We start from the raw sequence: 21300 nt of genomic DNA, 5'->3' as shown, positions 1-21300 counted from the left end.
GGGCCTGATGTAATGTATTACATCCTACACAGAATTTTCCGGAGTTAGCCCCTCGTAACAGGAACACCGCAGATCCGTGAAATGAAAGACCATGACCAGTGGCCGAAGAGAACACCAGCGATTAAACGCGTCATTAATAGGAATAGCGCAAGTGTTTCACAGAAATGACTCCAATAACCCTGACATACAATTGTCAGATCCTAGAACGAATTCGAAGCTCAGAAGCTACGCTTTGTCCCTGGTCCCAATTCACCATGGCAAACGATTCGGACAACATCGATCATGTGACACCTAGGCCGCACGCGTCTAGTGACACCACGAACACTGCATCGTTTCACGTAGGTACCGCATTTCGTGGCTTTTTAAACTCACTCCAATCCCTAACACACGTCAACTCACACGACATACAATCGTATGCTGCGTCTAACTAGGAAGTACCACCGCACATGCTATCACCACTTGTTCATTGATAGAGTAGACACTGTGTTACGGTTGGACGATGATCAGCAGATGAAATTATTTCAGGCGTAAGTCCAGTGAAGTCTCGTGGCTTGCTGTGTATTTATAACCTTGTTGGCCATCTCCATGTATCTCAGGGTTCTCACACACTATGCGTCTATTATGCACTAGTATCTGGGGATAAGCAGCAGCCAGCATCAAGTCTTACTCTTAGCTCACTTATTTCCTTCACAGTTTAATTATTAACGTCTTTACGTTTTTTTGGGTCTTGCGCTGTTTTTTCACAGATTTCGAGCGTTTTGTAGTATTTAACAGTTGTAGCATCGCGCTGTAGTACCCAAATAGTATAAATTCGCGTAGTCGTCAGCCATCTGTTTTGAACGGCGTGTGTGATAAAAGAGGAAAAGTTATGGATGGATAGGGACTGCACATGTAGTGTACGGATTCAAGGGGAATTGGCCACTGTCCGTTAAGATCTGGAAGCTGTGTTGGCTGTGGTAGATAAGCTACAGGCTGCTTCTCTTGTGGGGTTTTAGGGCGCTCAGTCACATATGTTAGTGCACATACAATCTGGTAAAACTCAAGGAGGGGGCGACACCATAAAGTTCTTACATAGTCGCAGTTAAAATAATTAAAAGAATTAGTCTTTGGACAAGTCCGTGAAAGTAATAAAACGAAGAACATGAGCAGCTGCTCGAGCGTCATCTCCTAAAATTTCCTGTGAAGTAGATGGCACACACTGGACAACACAAGATTGATTAAAACGGGGACACACAAAACATGGCGCACTGTCAATGCATGACCCACAAGGGCACTACGAGCCGGGATCACCGGATAGCAGGTAGCGGTGGCGAAACCGGCAATGACCAATCCGCAACCTGGCCAAAATGACGACACCTCTCGCCGAGATGGTCGGGAGGAGGTTGTCCAAGCTGTTGGGAAAGGTTTTATGGCACGGAGCCTATTTTCTTGAAGTGGCGACCAAGTATCCCACCATAATAACACAAGCATCTTAAAAACAACCCCACTAATGTCAGACGATGGGACTCAAAGGGAGGCTGGCCGAGGCAGGAGGACGGCAGCCTTGGCCGCAGCATCAGCAGCCTCATTCCTAGGCACTCCTACGTGGCCTGGAACCCACGAAGCTAACATTAGAGCCATCATCAGCAAAAGAATGGAGGGATAGCTGGATCCGTTGCACCAAGGGATGGACCGGATATGGAGCTCCAAGGCTCTGAAGAGCACTGAGTGAATCAGAGCAGAGTACATACGGAAAATGGCGGTGGCGGCGGATATACTGAAAGGACTGATTGAAAGGAAAAAGCTCAACCATAAAGCTGGAACACTGGTGGAGGAGCGGGTATTTACCCAACGATAAAAGCACAGCCGACACCATCGTCAGTTTTGGAGCCATCAGTGTAAATAAAGGCGTTATTGGCAAATCGCGCACGAAGTTCGACAAACCTTGAGGAATACACTGCATCCGGAGTACCCGCCTTCGGGAGCGAGCTGTGGTCAAGATGAACGTGAACCGGAGCCTGGATCTACATCTACATTTATACTCCGCAAGCCACCCAACGGTGTGTGACGGAGGGAACTTTACGTGCCACTGTCATTACCTCCCTTTTCTGTTCCAGTCACGTATGGTTCGCGGGAAGAACGACTGTCTGGAAGCCTCCGTGCGCGCTCGAATCTCTCTAATTTTACATTCGTGATCTCCTCGGAAAGTATAAGTAGGGGGAAGCAATATATTCGATACCTCATCCAGAAATGCACACTCTCGAAACCTGGCGAGCAAGCTACACCGCAATGCGGAGCGCCTCTCTTGCAGAGTCTGCCACTTTGTTAAACATCTCCGTAACGCTACCACGCTTACCAAATAATCCTGTAACGAAACGTGCCGCCCTTCTTTGTATCTTCTCTATCTCCTCCGTCAACCCGATCTGGTACGGATCCCACACTAATGAGCAATACTCAAGTATAGGTCGAACGAGTGTTTTGTAAGCCACCTCCTTTGTTGATGGACTACAATTTCTAAGGACTCTTCCAATGAATCAACCCGCCTTACCAACAGTTGATTTTTTATTATCATTCCACTTCAAATCGTTCCGCACACATACTCCCAGATATTTTACAGAAGTAACTGCTACCAGTGTTGTTCCGCTACCACATAATCATACATTAAAAGATACTTCTATGTATTCGCAATGCTAGGTGGTGTCGGGCTCTCACCCTCTCTGAAGGTTGTAGGGATGGCAAAATCCAATTGTCGAAGCAGGCGACGATAGTGGACTCCAGGGGGCAGCAGGGCAGACACATACAACCCATACTGACGGTCGAAAAAATCGTCGAAGAAGGACCGATAAGAGGGGTGGTCGGGCATTTACAACAGCCAGCAGGCATACCGACAAAGCAGTACGTCGCACCGGTGGTTCAATGGTAATTCGGCAGCTTCAGCATAAAGACTCTCGATGGGGCTAGTATAGAATGCTTCGGTCGCAAGACGTAAGCCCTGATGATGGATGGAGTTAAGACGGCGTAAAAGGGACGGCTCCCATAATCCAGCTTTGATTGGACTATGGACCAATGTAAGCGAAGGAGGACAGCGTGATCCGCTCGCCAAGATGAACCATAAAGAACATGGAGGACATTAAGGGAACGTGTAAAACGGGGAGCCAAATAAGAGACATGCGGAGACCGAAGTTTTCTGTCCAGTGTGAGCGCTAAAAACTTCGTTGCCTCCATGAATGGGAGAACAACGGGACCGAGATATAAGGATGGTGTAAGGAATGCTTTATATCGCCAAATTTGATGCAAACTGTCTCATCTTCAGAGAACCGGAATCTATTAGCCTCACCCCTTGAGTGTAGGCTGTCAAGACAAGGCAGCGCTCCAGGAGGCATGTTCTCTGGGCACTGCAGCAGATCGCGAAGTCATCGTCGAAAAGAGCCGGAGACGTTGGGTGGAATGCAATTCATTTGGATTGACCGCTATGGCAAAAAGGGCTACGCTCTAAACGGAGCCCTAAGGCACTCCGTTCTCCTGGAGGAAGACGTCAGACGGAACACATATGTACCCTGAACATTCTATCTGTAAAAATGCATCAATAAAAAGGGGACAGGCGACCACATAGGCCCCATCTGTGCATAGTGTGGAGGATACCTCCTCTCCAACAGGTATCATAAGCCTTCTCCAAATCGAAGAACACAGCTACCGTTTGGCGCTTTCGCCTAAAGTTGTTCATGTTGAACGTCGACAAGGTCACAAGGTGGTCAACAGCGGAGCGGCGGTGACGAAAGCCGCATTGAACATTGGTAAGTAGCCGTCGAGGTTCAAGAATCCAAACTAACCGGGAGTTAACCATGCGCTGCATCACCTTACAGACAGCTTTTAAGAGAAATGGGGCGGTAACTAGAAGGAAGGTGTCTATCCTTCCAGGTTTGAGTATGGGAACAACGACGGCCTCACGCCAATGCATGGGGACCTGACCTTCGGTCAAGACGCGATTATAGGTACGAAGAAGAAAGCATTTGCCTGCTGGAGAAAGGTGTGTCAGAATCTGAACGTGAATGGCATCTAGTCCTGGAGCAGATGAACAGGACAGTGCAAGTGCAACATGACCCCACCATGAGCTGGAATAACATCCACAGGGGTTAGGTCAGATCGCTCGGAGGTATAACGGGCAAAACAATACGGTCAGTTGGGCATAACTTCCTTTTTCTAGAGACCATTCACGAGCGGACAGTGCAGGGACAGGAGCAGTTGTAATTCGTCCTGATTAGATTGAATACCTTTTATGTTCCAATGTGACAGATCCATCACGAATGAGAGAAATGGGGAATGGAATAGGTGAAGAGCTGGTCACCTCGAAGGGCGAGGAGGGCCAGGTTTCGAGGGAACATCGCTACAACCATCGGGAGGCGGATCCTGTTCCATGGAGTCGTCGCCAGCGGCGGCCACATTGCTGGGTTGTGCAGGAGGGGCAGCATCGTCTGCCGACGACAGGCAAGCTGAGCGCTTGGCAGCAGAGTGTCCCGGCGAAACTGAGGACAGTGGGGTGCAGCAACTGTCAGATGGAGCATCAGACGAAACGCGCCAGGGTGGAGATGGGGATGAAGACTTCTTTTTTGAGGCCTTCTTGGAAGAAGAATGAGTCACAGGGATGGTGGGCTGTGGGGGCTGGACCTGAAGAAGGGTCTCATGCTCGGGGTCCTTTTTTGAAGGCTGGACCTCAGAAGCCGGGGTCCGTAACATTTCCCAGATGGACGCCTGAGGAGAGTATCGCTTCTGAGGCGACGGGGGTGGCGGCGGCGGCGGCGGCGGCGGCGGCGGCGGAGGGGTGTCCCCTGGGGGAGGGGGCAGGGTCCACGAGGGAGGAGGATTTGGAAGGGAAGGATTTGGGCGGAGGCATAGACCGCAGATGGGGTGAGGAAGTGGAGGGGGACACGATAGGGGTGAGGATACTGCAGAAGGAGTGGACACGACCGAAGCAAACGATGTTGGCAACATCACGTTATGGAGGTGGTCAAATTTCTTCCTGGCCTCAGAGAGACGGTCCAAGTTTTTCTGATCTCGTATCTTCTTCTCTTTCTGATATGCGGGGCAGTTGAAAGATCTAGGCGAGTGGAGGCAAGAACAATTGATGCACCGAGGTGGTGGGGTGCATGTATGTCCCTCACAAAGAGAACATCCACAATCGCCACAAAGGGGCTAAGCTTCACACTGTGACGACATGGTGGTCTTTATGAGAATGGACCATGAACGCATTTTACTAAGAGCCTCGATTTCTCCGAAGATATCCACGATATGCTGTACAAAGAAGATGGTCTTGGAGGTGGCGAACGTCCCCCCATTGGTGCGAGAACAGATTAAATAGCGTGGGAAGTATTTCGCCCCAAGCCAACGGGCCTGTTCTTCCTCCCAGGGAGTGGCCAAGGGAGAAAGGCGGAAGCACCAGAACCAGAGACAGAACCTTTCCTCTTAGAAGACGTGGCCGCAGAGCGACCTGATGCATGTTGACGTTTCATCTGCGAAACGTCCGCCCCGATACCACCCACCCCGACCAGGGGCTCTCACCATGGGCGCCACCCAGCCTGAGCCGGGGCGACCTGGTAGGATGACCGCTGTTGCGACTCCTTATGCCCCATGTAGACAGGCTTCTACTCCTTGGCTTACGTGGTGAGGGTGCAGCTCAGGTATCGGCAGTACGATCCCTTTGTTGTCAGGAGGCTACAACCTAGAGGGTTCATAACGCCCCCACCACAACGGGCTGGCTACCATGCTAATTTCAGGTGCCGTGGAAGGTCCTTAATGATTGTAGGTGCAGATGCGGAGGCCCTATGGGCGTAACTTGAGCAACTCATCAGGTGTTTAGGCCCAAATTGATGAGCAGCAGGTGCAGTTACGACACCGTTACGATGATTTGTGCCAAGGTCTTAGTGCATTGAGGACCGATGGTACATCACGTAAGGTGTCCTTCCCCAAAAAGCACGTACTTTCGTATAATTTTGAAAAATGGAGGTCAAACCCCAATGGAGACCATGACATTGAAGGCCAAAATGGTTGAAACTCCATTTAGTCGCCTCTTAAGACAGGCAGAAATACCTCGGGCCTATTCTTACCCTGGACCCACAGGGGGTGGCTACAGGCTGTTGCCCTGAGCCACAGTGACATTTGGACACCTGAGGAAAGTTCTTTGGTGCCTCTGTAGCATCCCCTTAGATGTCTTATGCCAATGCGCCCACTGATTCCGCCATCCTGCCGGCCAACACTAGCCTGATGGTGATTGACGAACCATGGCAGTGTCGCAAATACCTGGGTGGAAGGCGGAAGTTAGTGTTGGCAGAGGCTCTACCTTTACGCCTCCGTAACTGGTTTGATTGGTTGGTTGGTTGTTTGAGGTGAAAGGGACCAAACAGCGAGGTCATCAGTCCCTTGTTTCAAATAGACTCCATGCTGCTAACGGGACATCTCAGAAAAGGCAGAACAATAAAACGGAAAAAGGGGAAACGTAAAAGGGCAGTCACGTTGTCATTAGTAAAAACAAACGAGGGAAGTTGGCAAGAGAACGAACCCAACACTATGCTGAAGCAGCATAGGCAAGACCACCTGTGACTTAAAAGGAACAACCGCTATAATGCAGAAAGTACGGATGGGAATAGAAAAACTAACCAAGCCTTAAAAAGAAGGGGTAAAAACAGAGTAAAAGGGAAAGAAAAGAGGATTCCAGGCAGGGAGGTGAATCGGGAATCTCTGAACACCGCCTACAGTGGGAGACACCCAAACACTCACCGCCCTGCCCCAACACCAGAGGGAGATTAAAAACTTTAAAACTGAGAATAAAAACCACTCTCCCGGAGGAAACCTAGAACCAGAGAGATCATCCGGGAATCGTCAGCCAACATCAAAGGTAAAGTGTGTGGGAGTCTGTACTTCGCACGCAGAGCCAAAAGAAGGGGGCATTCAACCAAAATGTGGGCCACTGACTGGAAGGCTCCACAACCACATAGCGGGGGTGGCTCATCACGCAAAAGGAAACCATGGGTCAGCCTGGTATGGCCAATGCGGAGACGACACAGTGTGGTCGAGTCCTTGCGGGAGAGGCGAAAGGAAGAACGCCATGGGCCTGGATTCACCTTAATGGCACTAAGTTTATTAGACAGTGGAGTAGCCTCCCAAGAACTGGCCCATGACTGTGCAAAGTGGGATTTGATGTGAAGCCGTAAATACGCTGCAGGAGGGGTTACAGAAAACGGGTGGTAAGTAACTGCTCCCCCAGCCAAACGATCAGCGAGCTCATTACCCGGGATACCCACATGGCCCGGGACCCATAGGAAGTCAATGGAACAAGCAGCACGGTGAAGATTAGCGAGATGGTCATGGATGGCAGAGACCAAGGGATGGCGCGAAAAACACCGGTCAATAGCAAGAAGGCCACTCATCGAGTCCGTACATAACAAAACGCGGTTGTGTTGGGATTGTTTAATAAAGGTAAGGGCCCGGGATATGGCCATCAATTCCGCGGTAAACACCCCACATGAGGGTGGCAGCAGATGATTTTCCGTTCCAACAAAGGACGTGAAGGCATACCCAACATGATCAGCAGATTTAGAGCCATCAGTGTAAAAAACAACAGCATCCCGAAACTCCCATAAAATTTGGCGGAAAAAGGAACGGAACACCACCGGGGAGATGGAATCTTTCGGACCGCGGCGGAGATCCATCCGAATTCGAGGCCGAGGAACTAACCAAGGAGGGGTGGAGGGGAGGGAGCGAGGAAGACAGGACAAAGAAGGAAGCCGGAAATCATGGGTAAGAGACGCAAGGCGCAGCCCAACCGGTAAACCCGCCCGAGGGCGGGAGTCAGGCGGGCGACGTCCATGGTCTGGAAATAGGATAGAATAGGAAGGATGAGCGGGAGAAGAACGGATAGTAAGGGCATAAGACACCAGAAGCTGGGACCGCCGAACAGAAAGGGGGGGGATCCCAGCTGCAACCAGGAGACTATCAACAGGGCTAGTAGGGAAGGCACCGGTGGCCAAACGGATACCACGATGGTGGACCGGATCCAGCACGTGCAGCGTGGAAGGAGCAGCTGAACCATAAACTTGACAACCATAGTCCAAACGTGACAGAACTAGAGCACGATAAAGACGGAGGAGGAGGGAACGGTCCGCACCCCAAGAGGAGTGGGCAAGGAAGCGAAGGACATTGAGTTTACGGAAACATCCTACCTTCAGGAGTCTGATATGGGGCAGCCAAGTGAGCTTGTTGTCAAAAAGAAGACCCAGGAAACGAAACTGTGGAACCACAGGCAATTGTTGTGCAGCAAGATAGAGCTCTGGATCAGGGTGGACCGTAGTACGGCGACAGAAGTGGACCACCCGCGATTTTAAAGGAGAGAATTGAAACCCGTGTGAGTGGGTCCATGCAGAGGCACGCCGTATAGCCACCTGGAGCTGCCGTTCTGCAGATGCCATCGAGGAGGAACTAACCCAAATGCAGAAATCATCCACATACAGGGCAGGAGCGACCAAGGGACCGACAGAGGCCACAAGTCCATCGATAGCAATGAGGAAAAGAAGGACACTCAAGACAGAACCCTGTGGGATGCCCGTCTCCTGGGTCCGTGGAGAACTAAAAGCACTACCAACTCGAACTCTGAATGACCGATGGATCAGGAACTGGCGGATAAAAATCGGGAGTGGGCCGCGAAGACCCCACTGATGAAGGGTTAGTAAGATGTGATGGCGCCAGGCCGTGTCATAGGCCTTGCGAAGGTCAAAAAACACTGCAACCAAATGGCGGCGCTGGGAAAAAGCCTGCCGAACTGCAGATTCCAAGCGAAGTAAATGGTCGATTGGAGATCGTCCCTCTCTAAAGCCACACTGGTATGGGGACAATAGATCCCGAGATGCGAGGACCCAAGTGAGCCGACAGGCTACCAGCCGTTCAAGTAACTTACAGCCAACATTGGTCAAACTAATTGGCCGATAGCTGTCAACAGATAGGGGGTTCTGACCAGGCTTAAGGACAGGAACCACAATGCTATCCCGCCACTGAGAAGGGAAGTCACCCTGGAGCCAGATACGGTTTAAACACCCGAAGAAGATGGTGCCGTTGTGGAGCACTGAGATGTTGAAGCAGCTGGTTATGAATGGAATCGGGGCCAGGGGCCGTATCATGAGAAGAAGATAGAGCAGAAAGAAATTCCCATTCAGTGAAAGGTTCGTTGTAAGATTCTGACGCACAAGTGGTGAAACATAAGGCGACAGCTTCAGCCTGCTGTTTTTGATGAAGGAAAGCAGCTGGATAGGAGGCCGACGCCGATGCCATGGCAAAATGGGTCGCAAGATGTTCTGCGAGAACTAATGGGTCCGTACAAATGCCATCTGGGAGGTGAAGGCCTGGGAGGGTGGACTGCCGATGGCAACCTTGGAGAGAGCGAAGTGTAGCCCATACCCGCGACAGAGGGACAGTGGAACCAAGGGAAGAAACGAATCGTTCCCAACATATCCGCTTGCTCTGTTTGATTAAATAACGGGCTTTAGCGCGAAGGCGCTTAAAAGTAGAAAGGCTGGCTACAGATGGGTGCCTCTTGAAGTGTTGCAAAGCTCGACGGCGATCACGGATGGCAATGGCAATGGCCGTACTCCACCACGGGACTGGCCGACGACGAAATTGGCCAGATGAGCGCGGGACAGCAAGGGTAGCCGCGCGAACAATCGCGTCAGACACGTCACGTACGACGTCATCAATACAACCCGACAAAGAGGGAGAAAAACTCGACCTGTGCAGTGTATAGAGGCCAATCGGCGCGGTGGAAAGACCAACGAGGTAACCTATCCATCGGGGAGCGGGAAGGGAGCGTGATAATCAACGGGAAATGGTCACTATCACAAAGGTCGTCGTGTGGCGACCAGTGTAATGAAGGGAGGAGAGAGGGAGAAGAAAGAGAAAGATCAATGGCAGAAAAGGTACCAGGACCAGCACTGAAATGAGTAGGGGAGCCATCATTAAGAAGGCACAGGTCGTGGTCTGCAATAAATTGGTCGATAAGAAGACCTCGTCTAGATGGAAAGGCACTGCCCCACAAAGGATGATGAGCATTAAAATCCCCAAGGAGGAGGAAGGGAGGAGGAAGTTGCTGAAGAAGGGTGGTTAAGGCAGCAGGTGTGAAAGTCCTGTCAGGAGGGAGATAAAGATTGCATACTGTGACTGCAGAGTCTAAGTGGACCCTAACAGCAACCGCTTCCAATGTAGTTTGGAGAGGAATCCACGTGCTAGCAATGTCTGTACGGACCAACGTACAAACGCCACCAGAAGCCCGCAAGGGTCCGACCCGATTTCGACAGAAAACACGGAACCCACGGAGGGTCAGTGAGTGAGCATCAGTAAAATGAGATTCCTGGAGAACCACACAAGCTGCTGAGTAGGACGAGAGAAGGGATTTCAATTCCGGAAGGTGACGATAATAGCCATTACAATTCCATTGGAGAACCACAGAACGATTGTTTAAATGAGGGCTGAACACGCTGAATCCAGTCATACCGCCGGGTCCCCACCCGTCACCGACAAGGAGGGTGCGACGTCCATAAAAGACAGGTCAGAATCCGGTTGCGAAGTCGGGGAAGGGACCTCCGGTGGTACCAGAGGCTCTTTATCCCGGGACTTATGTTTCTTCTTCTTTTCAGGCTGAGATCGAGGAGGGCTGTGTGGCATAATGGAGCCAGCTGCAGCAAGATCAGGAACAGAAAGAGACCGGGCGACCTGGGGGCCGATAGGCCGCGGCTCTCGCGGTCGCCGCGCTGCAGCAGACCTCTGACCTGGAAGGTGCCGGGAAGGGGCATCCCGGGAGAGGCGCCCTTGACCGGCAGACGCCGAAGGAGTGGGACACTTCTCCGGCTGGGGAGGGGGAGCAGCGCCCAGAGGAGAGGGGGTGGGAGCCGCAGGGGAGGGTGGAAGGAGAGGGGTCCGGGATGGGGGTAAGGAAGGGGGAGGAAGGGATGAAGATGTAACCAAGGCGTAACTAGATTGCATGGACACAGGGTGCAATCGTGCATATTTCTTACGGGCCTCTGTGTAGCTTAAACGATCAAGGGACTTATACTCCTGTATCTTTTTTTCTTTCTTATAGACTGGGCAATCTGGTGAACGTGGAGAATGACTACCATGACAATTTACACATACAGGAGGGGGAACACAGGGACTCCCCTCATGGAGTGGACGGCCACAGTCACCACAGAGGGGGTCCTGGGAACAGCGAGAAGACATGTGGCCAAAACGCAAGCACTTAAAACACCGCATAGGAGGTGGGATGTACGGCTTCACATCACAGCGATAGACCATAATCTTAACTTTCTCAGGAAGGGTATCCCTTCAAAGGCCAGGATAAAGGCACCAGTATCAATACGATTATCCTTAGGACCCTTCTGAACACGCCGGACGAAGTGAACACCCCGCCGTCCGATATTGTCCCGAAGTTCCTCATCAGTTTGAAGGATGAGGTCTCTGTGAAAAATCACACCTTGTACCATATTTAGAGACTGGTGAGGGGTAATGGACACGGGAATTGTGCCAAGGTGGGTACAGGCACGAAGGGCCGCAGATTGGGCAGCCGAAGCAGTTTTTATCAGCAACGAACCCGACCGCATCTTGCTCAGGGAGTCCACTTCGCCGAACTTGTCTTCAATGTGTTCCACAAAGAATAAAGGTTTGACACTGGTGAAAGTATCTCCATCAGTCCTAGTGCAAACTAAATAACGGGGGAAAGGTTTTGCCCCTAGACGACGGGCCTGACCCTCCTCCCAGGGGGTAGCCACGGAAGGGAAGGCCGACGGAGCAAGAGAAGCAGCACTTGAGGAATCAGTACCACGCAGAGAGACGGCCGCAGAAGAGCGGCCAGAGGTTAGGACCCGTATGCGTTTCATCTGCATAGCGTCCGCCCTGATACCACCCACTCCGATCAGGGGCTCTCCTCACGGGCGCCACCCAGCCACAGCAAGGGCCGTCTGGCACGGCGGCCATTGCCGGGAGTTCCGATGCTCCAGGATGACGAGCAACCACTCCAAGGCATGCATGAGGAGGTCACAGCTCAGGTATCAGAAGTGTGATCCCTGTGTGTTCAGGGGGCTCAACCAAAAGGGTACATAGCGACCCCACCACACGGGCTGGCTACCGTGCTGGCTATGCACCCTAGCATCAGACAACGACGTAAAAGAAAAGGTGGAATGTACTAGAAGGGCACACGTCGGAGACACTAGGTAAGGTGCTCTTCCCCAAATGGCTCACACTGCGGAAGAGAAATTTTGGAATGGAGGTCAAACCCCAGAGGGGGACCAAGGAATGCCAAAAGGAGGAGATGATTACGCAACAAAGCCGGAGTGTAAAACCAACAGAACCAGGAGGATAGCGGGGGCCAACATAAGCAAGGACACCAATAGAGGGAGAGGAGAGGGCGAGGGGAAAGGGGTATGGAGGGGAAAAGAGCGGAAGGGAAAGGGAATGCAGCCCGGGAGAGAAAGAAGGCTGCAATGGCTCGGGGCCCCGTGCTCGCCACACACGTATCCACAAAAGAGTTGTGGACCCCCTGGGGGGGGTAACTGGTTTGAGGTACTGTCCACTGCTGAAAGTACAAAGGGCGGCCTGGCCTGTTGAGACAGTGGCTGGTGTTCCTGAGAGGTCTGGGCAAGCGCAGAGGATATGATTGATAGTTATAGGGAGCTTTTTGATTGTAGGTGGGTGATGGAGCCCCTTAGGGTTATGGCAGTTAACAACGGGAAGAAAGCCTATGTGCACTCTGGGTGCATACCGGGGGGAGTCATCCAAGATGTGGAAAGGGTCCTTCCGGATGCCATGAGGGGTACAGGGTGAAGCCAACTGCAGGTCGCTCATGTCGGCACTAATTGTGTGTCGCTATGGATAGGAAGAGATTCTCTCTGATTTCCGGCGGCTATTTGAGTTGGTGAAGACGGCCAGTCTTGCTAGTGAGATGAAGGCAGTGTTCACGATCTGCACCATCGTCGACAGGATCGAATGCGGGCCTTCGTTACAGAATCCAGTGGAGGGTATGAATCACAGGCTCAGACGTTTCTGCGACAGTGTAGGCTGCAGATTCCTCGACTTGGGCCATAGGGGTGAGCGGTATCGGGTTGCGCTAAATAGGTCAGGTTTCCACAACACACTGGAGGCGGGTACACTGGTATCAGGGGCTGTGTGGCGTGGACTGACTAATCTAAAAAATAGTCTCCGAAAAGATCAGTAAGGGGTCCAGTCTCCCAGGGTACAGGGCAAAGAAACGAGGAGAATCGATTAAGCAGTAGTCGGTATTGTAATTGTAAACTGCTGTAGCTGTATTGGAATAGTACCAGTGCTTCAAACACTGATAGGAAGCACTGAAGCTGAAATCGTTTTAGGAACAGAAAGCTGGCTAAGGCTGGAGATGAATTCTGCCGAAATCTTTACAGGGGTGGCAACAGTGTTCAGAAAAGATAGACTAAATGAAGTAGGTGTGTGTGTGTGTGTGTGTGTGTGTGTGTGTGTGTGTGTGTGTGTGTGTGTGTGTGTGTGTGTGTTATTTTGTAGTGAAGCTGAAATAGATAGTTCCAGAGAATTACTATGGGTAGAGGTTATACTCAACATCTGTACGAAAATAATAATTAGCTCCTACAAATTCCCCCCCCCCCCCGATTGATGATATAATAGGTGAGCTGTTCAAAGAAAACTTCAATCTCATTACATGTAAATACCCCACTCCTACAGTTATAATTGGTAGAGACTTGAATATAGCCTCGATTTGTTGGTGAAACTACATGTTCAAACACGGTGGTAAACAGAAAACATCTTCCGAAATTTTAGTAAATGCTTTCTCTGAGAACTACTTTGAACAATTAGTTCATGAGCCCACACTAATTGTAAACTGATGCGAAAACACTCTTGACCACTTAGCCACAAATAATCCTGATTTAATAGAGATCGTCTAAACAGATACAGGGATTAGTGAACACAAAGTCATTGTAGGGATGATCAAAACCGTATCAACGAAAACCACTAAAAAACGCAAAATATATCTATAAAAGCAGATGAAAATTTGCTTAATGCCTTCTTAAGAGGGAGGGTTTTTTTTTGTGGTTTTAGGGCGCACAACTTCAATGGTCACTAGCGCCCTGACTACTCTAAGAATGCACTGCGAGGCACACGTTGACAACAACAACTAAAAGGGAAAACACGATAAAAGACAGACTGACAGGCATAGGATTAAAAAACAACATCAAATGTCCTTAGCGAGGTTTGTCAAATTGATAAAACGAAGAACACGAGCAGCTGCTCGTGGGTCATCCGCTAAAATGGCATCGGAAGTACTTGGCAGGTTAAGATCTAGGCGCAGTGTGTTAAAATCTGGACAGGACATTACAATGTGTCGAACCGTCAGCAAGTGCCCACATGGGCAGAACGGCGCCGGCGCAGCCGTCAGCAGATGGCGATGGCTGAACCGGCAGTGTCCAATTCTTAACCGGGCCAAAACTACCTCCTCCCGCCGAGAAGGGCGTGAGGAGGACGTCCAAGCCACGGGAAGAGGTTTTATGGCCCGAAGCTTGTTGTCTGTAATTGCAGCCCAATCGGCATGCCACAGCGATAAAATGCCCTGACAAACGACCCTGCTAAAATCGGACGAAGGAACACAACAAGAAGCTGTCCGAGGCTGGAGGACCGCAGCCTAGGCCGCAGCATCTGCAGCTTCGTTCCCAGGGATACCGACATGGCCAGGAACCCACTTAAAGCTAACCGGAGAACCGACGTCCACCAGCTGCTGAAGAGAGCGTTGGATCCGGTGTACAAAAGGGTGAAACGGGTACGGATCACTGAGGCTCTGGATGGCGCTCAGGGAGTCGGAGCAGATGACATAAGCAGAATGTCGGTGGCGGCAGATGTAAAGAACAACCTGGTAGACGGCAAAGAGCTCAGCTGTGAAGACCGAACAATGGCCATGGAGCCGGTATTTGAAACTTTGTGCCCTGACAAAGGAACACTCGACCCCGTCATTGGTCTTAGAGCCATCTGTTAATACAGACCGTCTTCTCGGCAGAAAAACAGAAGCCATTGGCGAAACTCCAGGAGGAAAGACGGTCAAGAGAACGCTGAGGACAACGCTCCAGGGAACATGTAAGCTGGACGCTGCAATAGATGGTGAAATCTTCCACGAAAAGGGAGCCTGATACATCAGCTGGGAGGCAATCCATTATTGGATTGATCGCGATGGCGAAGAGAGCGACGCTCAAAACTGAGGCCTGTGGCACCCCATTCTCCTGGCGAAAGGTGTCGGACAGGACAGAACCCACACGTACCCTGAACTGTCGATCCATTAAAAAGGAACGAATAAAGAGGGAGACGACCGCGAAGGCCCCATGTATACATGGTGCGGAGAATTCCCGCCCTCCAACAGGTGTCGTAAGGCTTTTCCAAATCAAAGAAAACAGCCGCGGTCGGGCGCTTCCGCAAGAAGTTATTCATAATGAAGGTCGACAAGGTAACCAGATGGTCAACAGCAGAGCGGCGCCTACGAAATCCACATTTTACATTGGTAAGTAGGCGTCGAGACTCGAGCAGCCAAACCAATCGAGAGTTAACCATTCGCTCCATCACTTTACAGACACAGCTGGTAAGCGAGATAGGTCGATAACTGGAAGGCAAGTGCTTGTCCTTCCCCGGCTTAGGAATCGGGACAACAAAAGACTCGCGCCAGCATGCGGGGACATGTCCCTCAATCCAGATGCGATTGTATGTACGAAGAAGAATACCTTTACCCGCAGGAGAAAGGTTCTTCAGCATCTGAATATGAATAGAATCAGGCCCTGGAGCGGAGCACCGTGATCGGCCAAGTGCGTTTTCGAGTTCCCGCATGGTGAATGGGGCATTATAACTTTCACAATTCGAGGAGTGGAAGTTAGGTGGCCTAGCCTCCTCGGCCTGTTTGAGGGGGAGGAAGGCCGGGTGGTAATGAGCGGAGCTCGAAACCTCTGCGAAAAAGCGGCCGAAGGCATTGGAGACAGCCTCAGGGGCCACAAGGACGTCATTCGCGACCTTCAAGCAAGAAACTGGTGAGTGGGCCTTAGTGCCAGATAGCCGGCGCAGGCTACCCCAGACAACAGAAGGAGTAAAACTGTTGAAGGTGCTTGTGAAAGCAGCCCAGCTGGCTTTCTTGCTTTCTTTAATAATACGACGACACTGAGCACGTAATCGTTTATAATTGATACAATTCGCCAATGTAGGGTGGCGTTTAAAGCTGCGTAAAGCACGTCGACGAGCACGTAAAGCGTCTCTACATGCTGCGAACCACCAGGGGACCGGTACGCGACGTGGAGGAGAAGAAGTAGGGTCTATAGGTTCATCGGCCATCTCGGGAGGATGGCCGGGAGGGGGAGCTGCCTCCGCCGGTGAACGGCCAGATGTACGGCTACCAGCGGTGCGGCCAGGCGAAACGGATGACAGCCTGTGGCGGCAACCGCTGGGTGGCGCAGGAGAAGAAATGCGCCGTGGCGGAGAAGGAGAACTGTGCTTCCTATGAGCCTATTTGGAAGGACGTTTGGTGGAAGTACCGGTCGAAGGCTGGGAGGTCGAGGTACGTAGGAAGTCTGCACGGGATGGTTCCTTCTTGAAGGCCCGTGCATCTGACTTCTGGGTCTTCGACTTAGCAGAAATTGATGAATGGGCTGGTGTCTGTGGGGTGATAGGAGGAAGAGGAGACGTCGACCGCGCGATCTTAGCACTGGCCGAACGGACGACCGTGGTGCTGAAGGTCAGATCGCATGTCTGGGTTGCTACCTCCCTGGTAGTCCGAGGAGAGGGGAGGACAGTGCTGTATTTCCCCGCTGGGAGCAGCGCGGGCTTCCTACTAGCCAATGGCTTGCGAGCAGCTGAGGTGGACACTTTCTCTTTGACCCGAATTTCTTGGATACAGCGTTCTTCCTTATATACAGGACATTAGCGGGAGGATGCGGCATGGTCACTGACAGTTCACACAACGAGGAGACGGAGGTGGACAGTCACCCTCATGGGCATCCCTGCCACAAGTGACATTTAGCCGCATTGGAACAAGACTGTCGAGTGTGATTGAAACGCTGACAATGGTAGCAGCGCGTAGGTGTCGGGACATAGGGGCGAACAGACATAACCTCTTAGCCCGCCTTGATGCGCGATGGCAGCTTAACACTACCGAAGGTCAAGAAAAGTGTCCGGGTCGGTACAAGGTCATTGTTGACCTTTTTAATGACCCTATGGACAGCCGTCACACCCTGCTCAGCGAGGAAAGATTGAATCTCCTCGTCAGTCAATCCGTCGAGGGAGCTAGTATAGACTACACCACGAGACGAATTCAAAGTCGGTGGGCCTCCACCCGGACAGGGAACGTGTACAGGAGGGTGGCCCGAAGCAGTTTTTGTGCCTGAAAGGCACTCTCAGTTTCTAGTAATAAGGTGCCGTTACGCAAACTGGTACAAGATTTGACAGATCCGGCTATGGCATCTACGCCCTTCTGGATAACGAAAGGGTTGACATAGGAAAAATCCTTTCCGTCCTCAGATCGAGAAACGACGAGGAACTGTGGGGCAGGCGGTAGTACTTTTGTCACTGGTGGCTGGTCACGTTTCCGTTTTTGGGCAGAATTAGGGAGAGATGGAGTAGAATCCATTGCAGAGGAATCCCCCATGATTGCCAGCGTCTCCGATGGCGCGCTCCTTCCTTGTGGGGACCCTCTCAGAGGGCACTCCCGCCTTAGGTGAATGTTTACACCTCAGGTCACACCTCCCGAGAAACAGACGGAGGGACCAATCGGCATGGTCAGAAGGTATCAGCTCAGGCAATCACCCCTCCCTGGGCATGGCCTTTACCAGGGGGTACGCACGTAACTTACATGTATACCCAGGGAGGGCAATTACGCGTTACCCCGTCACCGGCTACGCGTGGGTCGGCCTTCAGGCACGCACAGGGAGGAAGGAAGAAGAAGAAAAAGAAGAGAGGGAGAAAGAGGACAGACTGTCTCAACGCCGAGGCGGAGACCAAAGAAGGCAACGAGAAATGAGGCAACGAGAAATGAGGCAACGAGAAAGGAGGCAACGAGAAAGGAGGCAACGAGAAAGGAGGCAACGAGAAAGGAGGCAACGAGAAAGGAGGCAACGAGAAAGGAGGCAACGAGAAAGGAGGCAACGAGAAAGGAGGCAACGAGAAAGGAGGCAACGAGAAAGGAGGCAACGAGAAAGGAGGCAACGAGAAAGGAGGCAACGAGAAAGGAGGCAACGAGAAAGGAGGCAACGAGAAAGGAGGCAACGAGAAAGGAGGCAACGAGAAAGGAGGCAACGAGAAAGGAGGCAACGAGAAAGGAGGCAACGAGAAAGGAGGCAACGAGAAAGGAGGCAACGAGAAAGGAGGCAACGAGAAAGGAGGCAACGAGAAAGGAGGCAACGAGAAAGGAGGCAACGAGAAAGGAGGCAACGAGAAAGGAGGCAACGAGAAAGGAGGCAACGAGAAAGGAGGCAACGAGAAAGGAGGCAACGAGAAAGGAGGCAACGAGAAAGGAGGCAACGAGAAAGGAGGCAACGAGAAAGGAGGCAACGAGAAAGGAGGCAACGAGAAAGGAGGCAACGAGAAAGGAGGCAACGAGAAAGGAGGCAACGAGAAAGGAGGCAACGAGAAAGGAGGCAACGAGAAAGGAGGCAACGAGAAAGGAGGCAACGAGAAAGGAGGCAACGAGAAAGGAGGCAACGAGAAAGGAGGCAACGAGAAAGGAGGCAACGAGAAAGGAGGCAACGAGAAAGGAGGCAACGAGAAAGGAGGCAACGAGAAAGGAGGCAACGAGAAAGGAGGCAACGAGAAAGGAGGCAACGAGAAAGGAGGCAACGAGAAAGGAGGCAACGAGAAAGGAGGCAACGAGAAAGGAGGCAACGAGAAAGGAGGCAACGAGAAAGGAGGCAACGAGAAAGGAGGCAACGAGAAAGGAGGCAACGAGAAAGGAGGCAACGAGAAAGGAGGCAACGAGAAAGGAGGCAACGAGAAAGGAGGCAACGAGAAAGGAGGCAACGAGAAAGGAGGCAACGAGAAAGGAGGCAACGAGAAAGGAGGCAACGAGAAAGGAGGCTACGAGAAAGGAGGCTACGAGAAAGGAGGCTACGAGAAAGGAGGCTACGAGAAAGGAGGCTACGAGAAAGGAGGCTACGAGAAAGGAGGCTACGAGAAAGGAGGCTACGAGAAAGGAGGCTACGAGAAAGGAGGCTACGAGAAAGGAGGCTACGAGAAAGGAGGCTACGAGAAAGGAGGCTACGAGAAAGGAGGCTACGAGAAAGGAGGCTACGAGAAAGGAGGCTACGAGAAAGGAGGCTACGAGAAAGGAGGCTACGAGAAAGGAGGCTACGAGAAAGGAGGCTACGAGAAAGGAGGCTACGAGAAAGGAGGCTACGAGAAAGGAGGCTACGAGAAAGGAGGCTACGAGAAAGGAGGCTACGAGAAAGGAGGCTACGAGAAAGGAGGCTACGAGAAAGGAGGCTACGAGAAAGGAGGCTACGAGAAAGGAGGCTACGAGAAAGGAGGCTACGAGAAAGGAGGCTACGAGAAAGGAGGCTACGAGAAAGGAGGCTACGAGAAAGGAGGCTACGAGAAAGGAGGCTACGAGAAAGGAGGCTACGAGAAAGGAGGCTACGAGAAAGGAGGCTACGAGAAAGGAGGCTACGAGAAAGGAGGCTACGAGAAAGGAGGCTACGAGAAAGGAGGCTACGAGAAAGGAGGCTACGAGAAAGGAGGCTACGAGAAAGGAGGCTACGAGAAAGGAGGCTACGAGAAAGGAGGCTACGAGAAAGGAGGCTACGAGAAAGGAGGCAACGAGAAAGGAGGCAACGAGAAAGGAGGCAACGAGAAAGGAGGCAACGAGAAAGGAGGCAACGAGAAAGGAGGCAACGAGAAAGGAGGCAACGAGAAAGGAGGCAACGAGAAAGGAGGCAACGAGAAAGGAGGCAACGAGAAAGGAGGCAACGAGAAAGGAGGCAACGAGAAAGGAGGCAACGAGAAAGGAGGCAACGAGAAAGGAGGCAACGAGAAAGGAGGCAACGAGAAAGGAGGCAACGAGAAAGGAGGCAACGAGAAAGGAGGCAACGAGAAAGGAGGCAACGAGAAAGGAGGCAACGAGAAAGGAGGCAACGAGAAAGGAGGCAACGAGAAAGGAGGCAACGAGAAAGGAGGCAACGAGAAAGGAGGCAACGAGAAAGGAGGCAACGAGAAAGGAGGCAACGAGAAAGGAGGCAACGAGAAAGGAGGCAACGAGAAAGGAGGCAACGAGAAAGGAGGCAACGAGAAAGGAGGCAACGAGAAAGGAGGCAACGAGAAAGGAGGCAACGAGAAAGGAGGCAACGAGAAAGGAGGCAACGAGAAAGGAGGCAACGAGAAAGGAGGCAACGAGAAAGGAGGCAACGAGAAAGGAGGCAACGAGAAAGGAGGCAACGAGAAAGGAGGCAACGAGAAAGGAGGCAACGAGAAAGGAGGCAACGAGAAAGGAGGCAACGAGAAAGGAGGCAACGAGAAAGGAGGCAACGAGAAAGGAGGCAACGAGAAAGGAGGCAACGAGAAAGGAGGCAACGAGAAAGGAGGCAACGAGAAAGGAGGCAACGAGAAAGGAGGCAACGAGAAAGGAGGCAACGAGAAAGGAGGCAACGAGAAAGGAGGCAACGAGAAAGGAGGCAACGAGAAAGGAGGCAACGAGAAAGGAGGCAACGAGAAAGGAGGCAACGAGAAAGGAGGCAACGAGAAAGGAGGCAACGAGAAAGGAGGCAACGAGAAAGGAGGCAACGAGAAAGGAGGCAACGAGAAAGGAGGCAACGAGAAAGGAGGCAACGAGAAAGGAGGCAACGAGAAAGGAGGCAACGAGAAAGGAGGCAACGAGAAAGGAGGCAACGAGAAAGGAGGCAACGAGAAAGGAGGCAACGAGAAAGGAGGCAACGAGAAAGGAGGCAACGAGAAAGGAGGCAACGAGAAAGGAGGCAACGAGAAAGGAGGCAACGAGAAAGGAGGCAACGAGAAAGGAGGCAACGAGAAAGGAGGCAACGAGAAAGGAGGCAACGAGAAAGGAGGCAACGAGAAAGGAGGCAACGAGAAAGGAGGCAACGAGAAAGGAGGCAACGAGAAAGGAGGCAACGAGAAAGGAGGCAACGAGAAAGGAGGCAACGAGAAAGGAGGCAACGAGAAAGGAGGCAACGAGAAAGGAGGCAACGAGAAAGGAGGCAACGAGAAAGGAGGCAACGAGAAAGGAGGCAACGAGAAAGGAGGCAACGAGAAAGGAGGCAACGAGAAAGGAGGCAACGAGAA

General features: G+C 51.8%; 1 protein-coding gene across 1 annotated transcript in view; it reads left to right on the top strand.

Annotated features, from left to right (window-relative positions):
* LOC126141541 (uncharacterized) overlaps positions 1 to 21300 on the top strand; it is a 158216-nt gene that overhangs the window by 116161 nt on the left and 20755 nt on the right. Inside the window, exons 3-4 of the mRNA XM_049915254.1 lie at positions 18153 to 21185; positions 21229 to 21290. Coding sequence (XP_049771211.1) covers positions 18153 to 21185; positions 21229 to 21290 — 3095 coding nt within the window. The remainder of the gene's footprint in view (positions 1 to 18152; positions 21186 to 21228; positions 21291 to 21300) is intronic.

Source organism: Schistocerca cancellata, unplaced genomic scaffold (genome assembly GCF_023864275.1).
Source record: "Schistocerca cancellata isolate TAMUIC-IGC-003103 unplaced genomic scaffold, iqSchCanc2.1 HiC_scaffold_718, whole genome shotgun sequence".
NCBI classification, from domain to species: Eukaryota; Metazoa; Arthropoda; class Insecta; order Orthoptera; family Acrididae; genus Schistocerca; species Schistocerca cancellata.
Note: the sequence above shows the minus strand (reverse complement) of the source record. Positions and strands in the feature narration are given on the sequence as shown.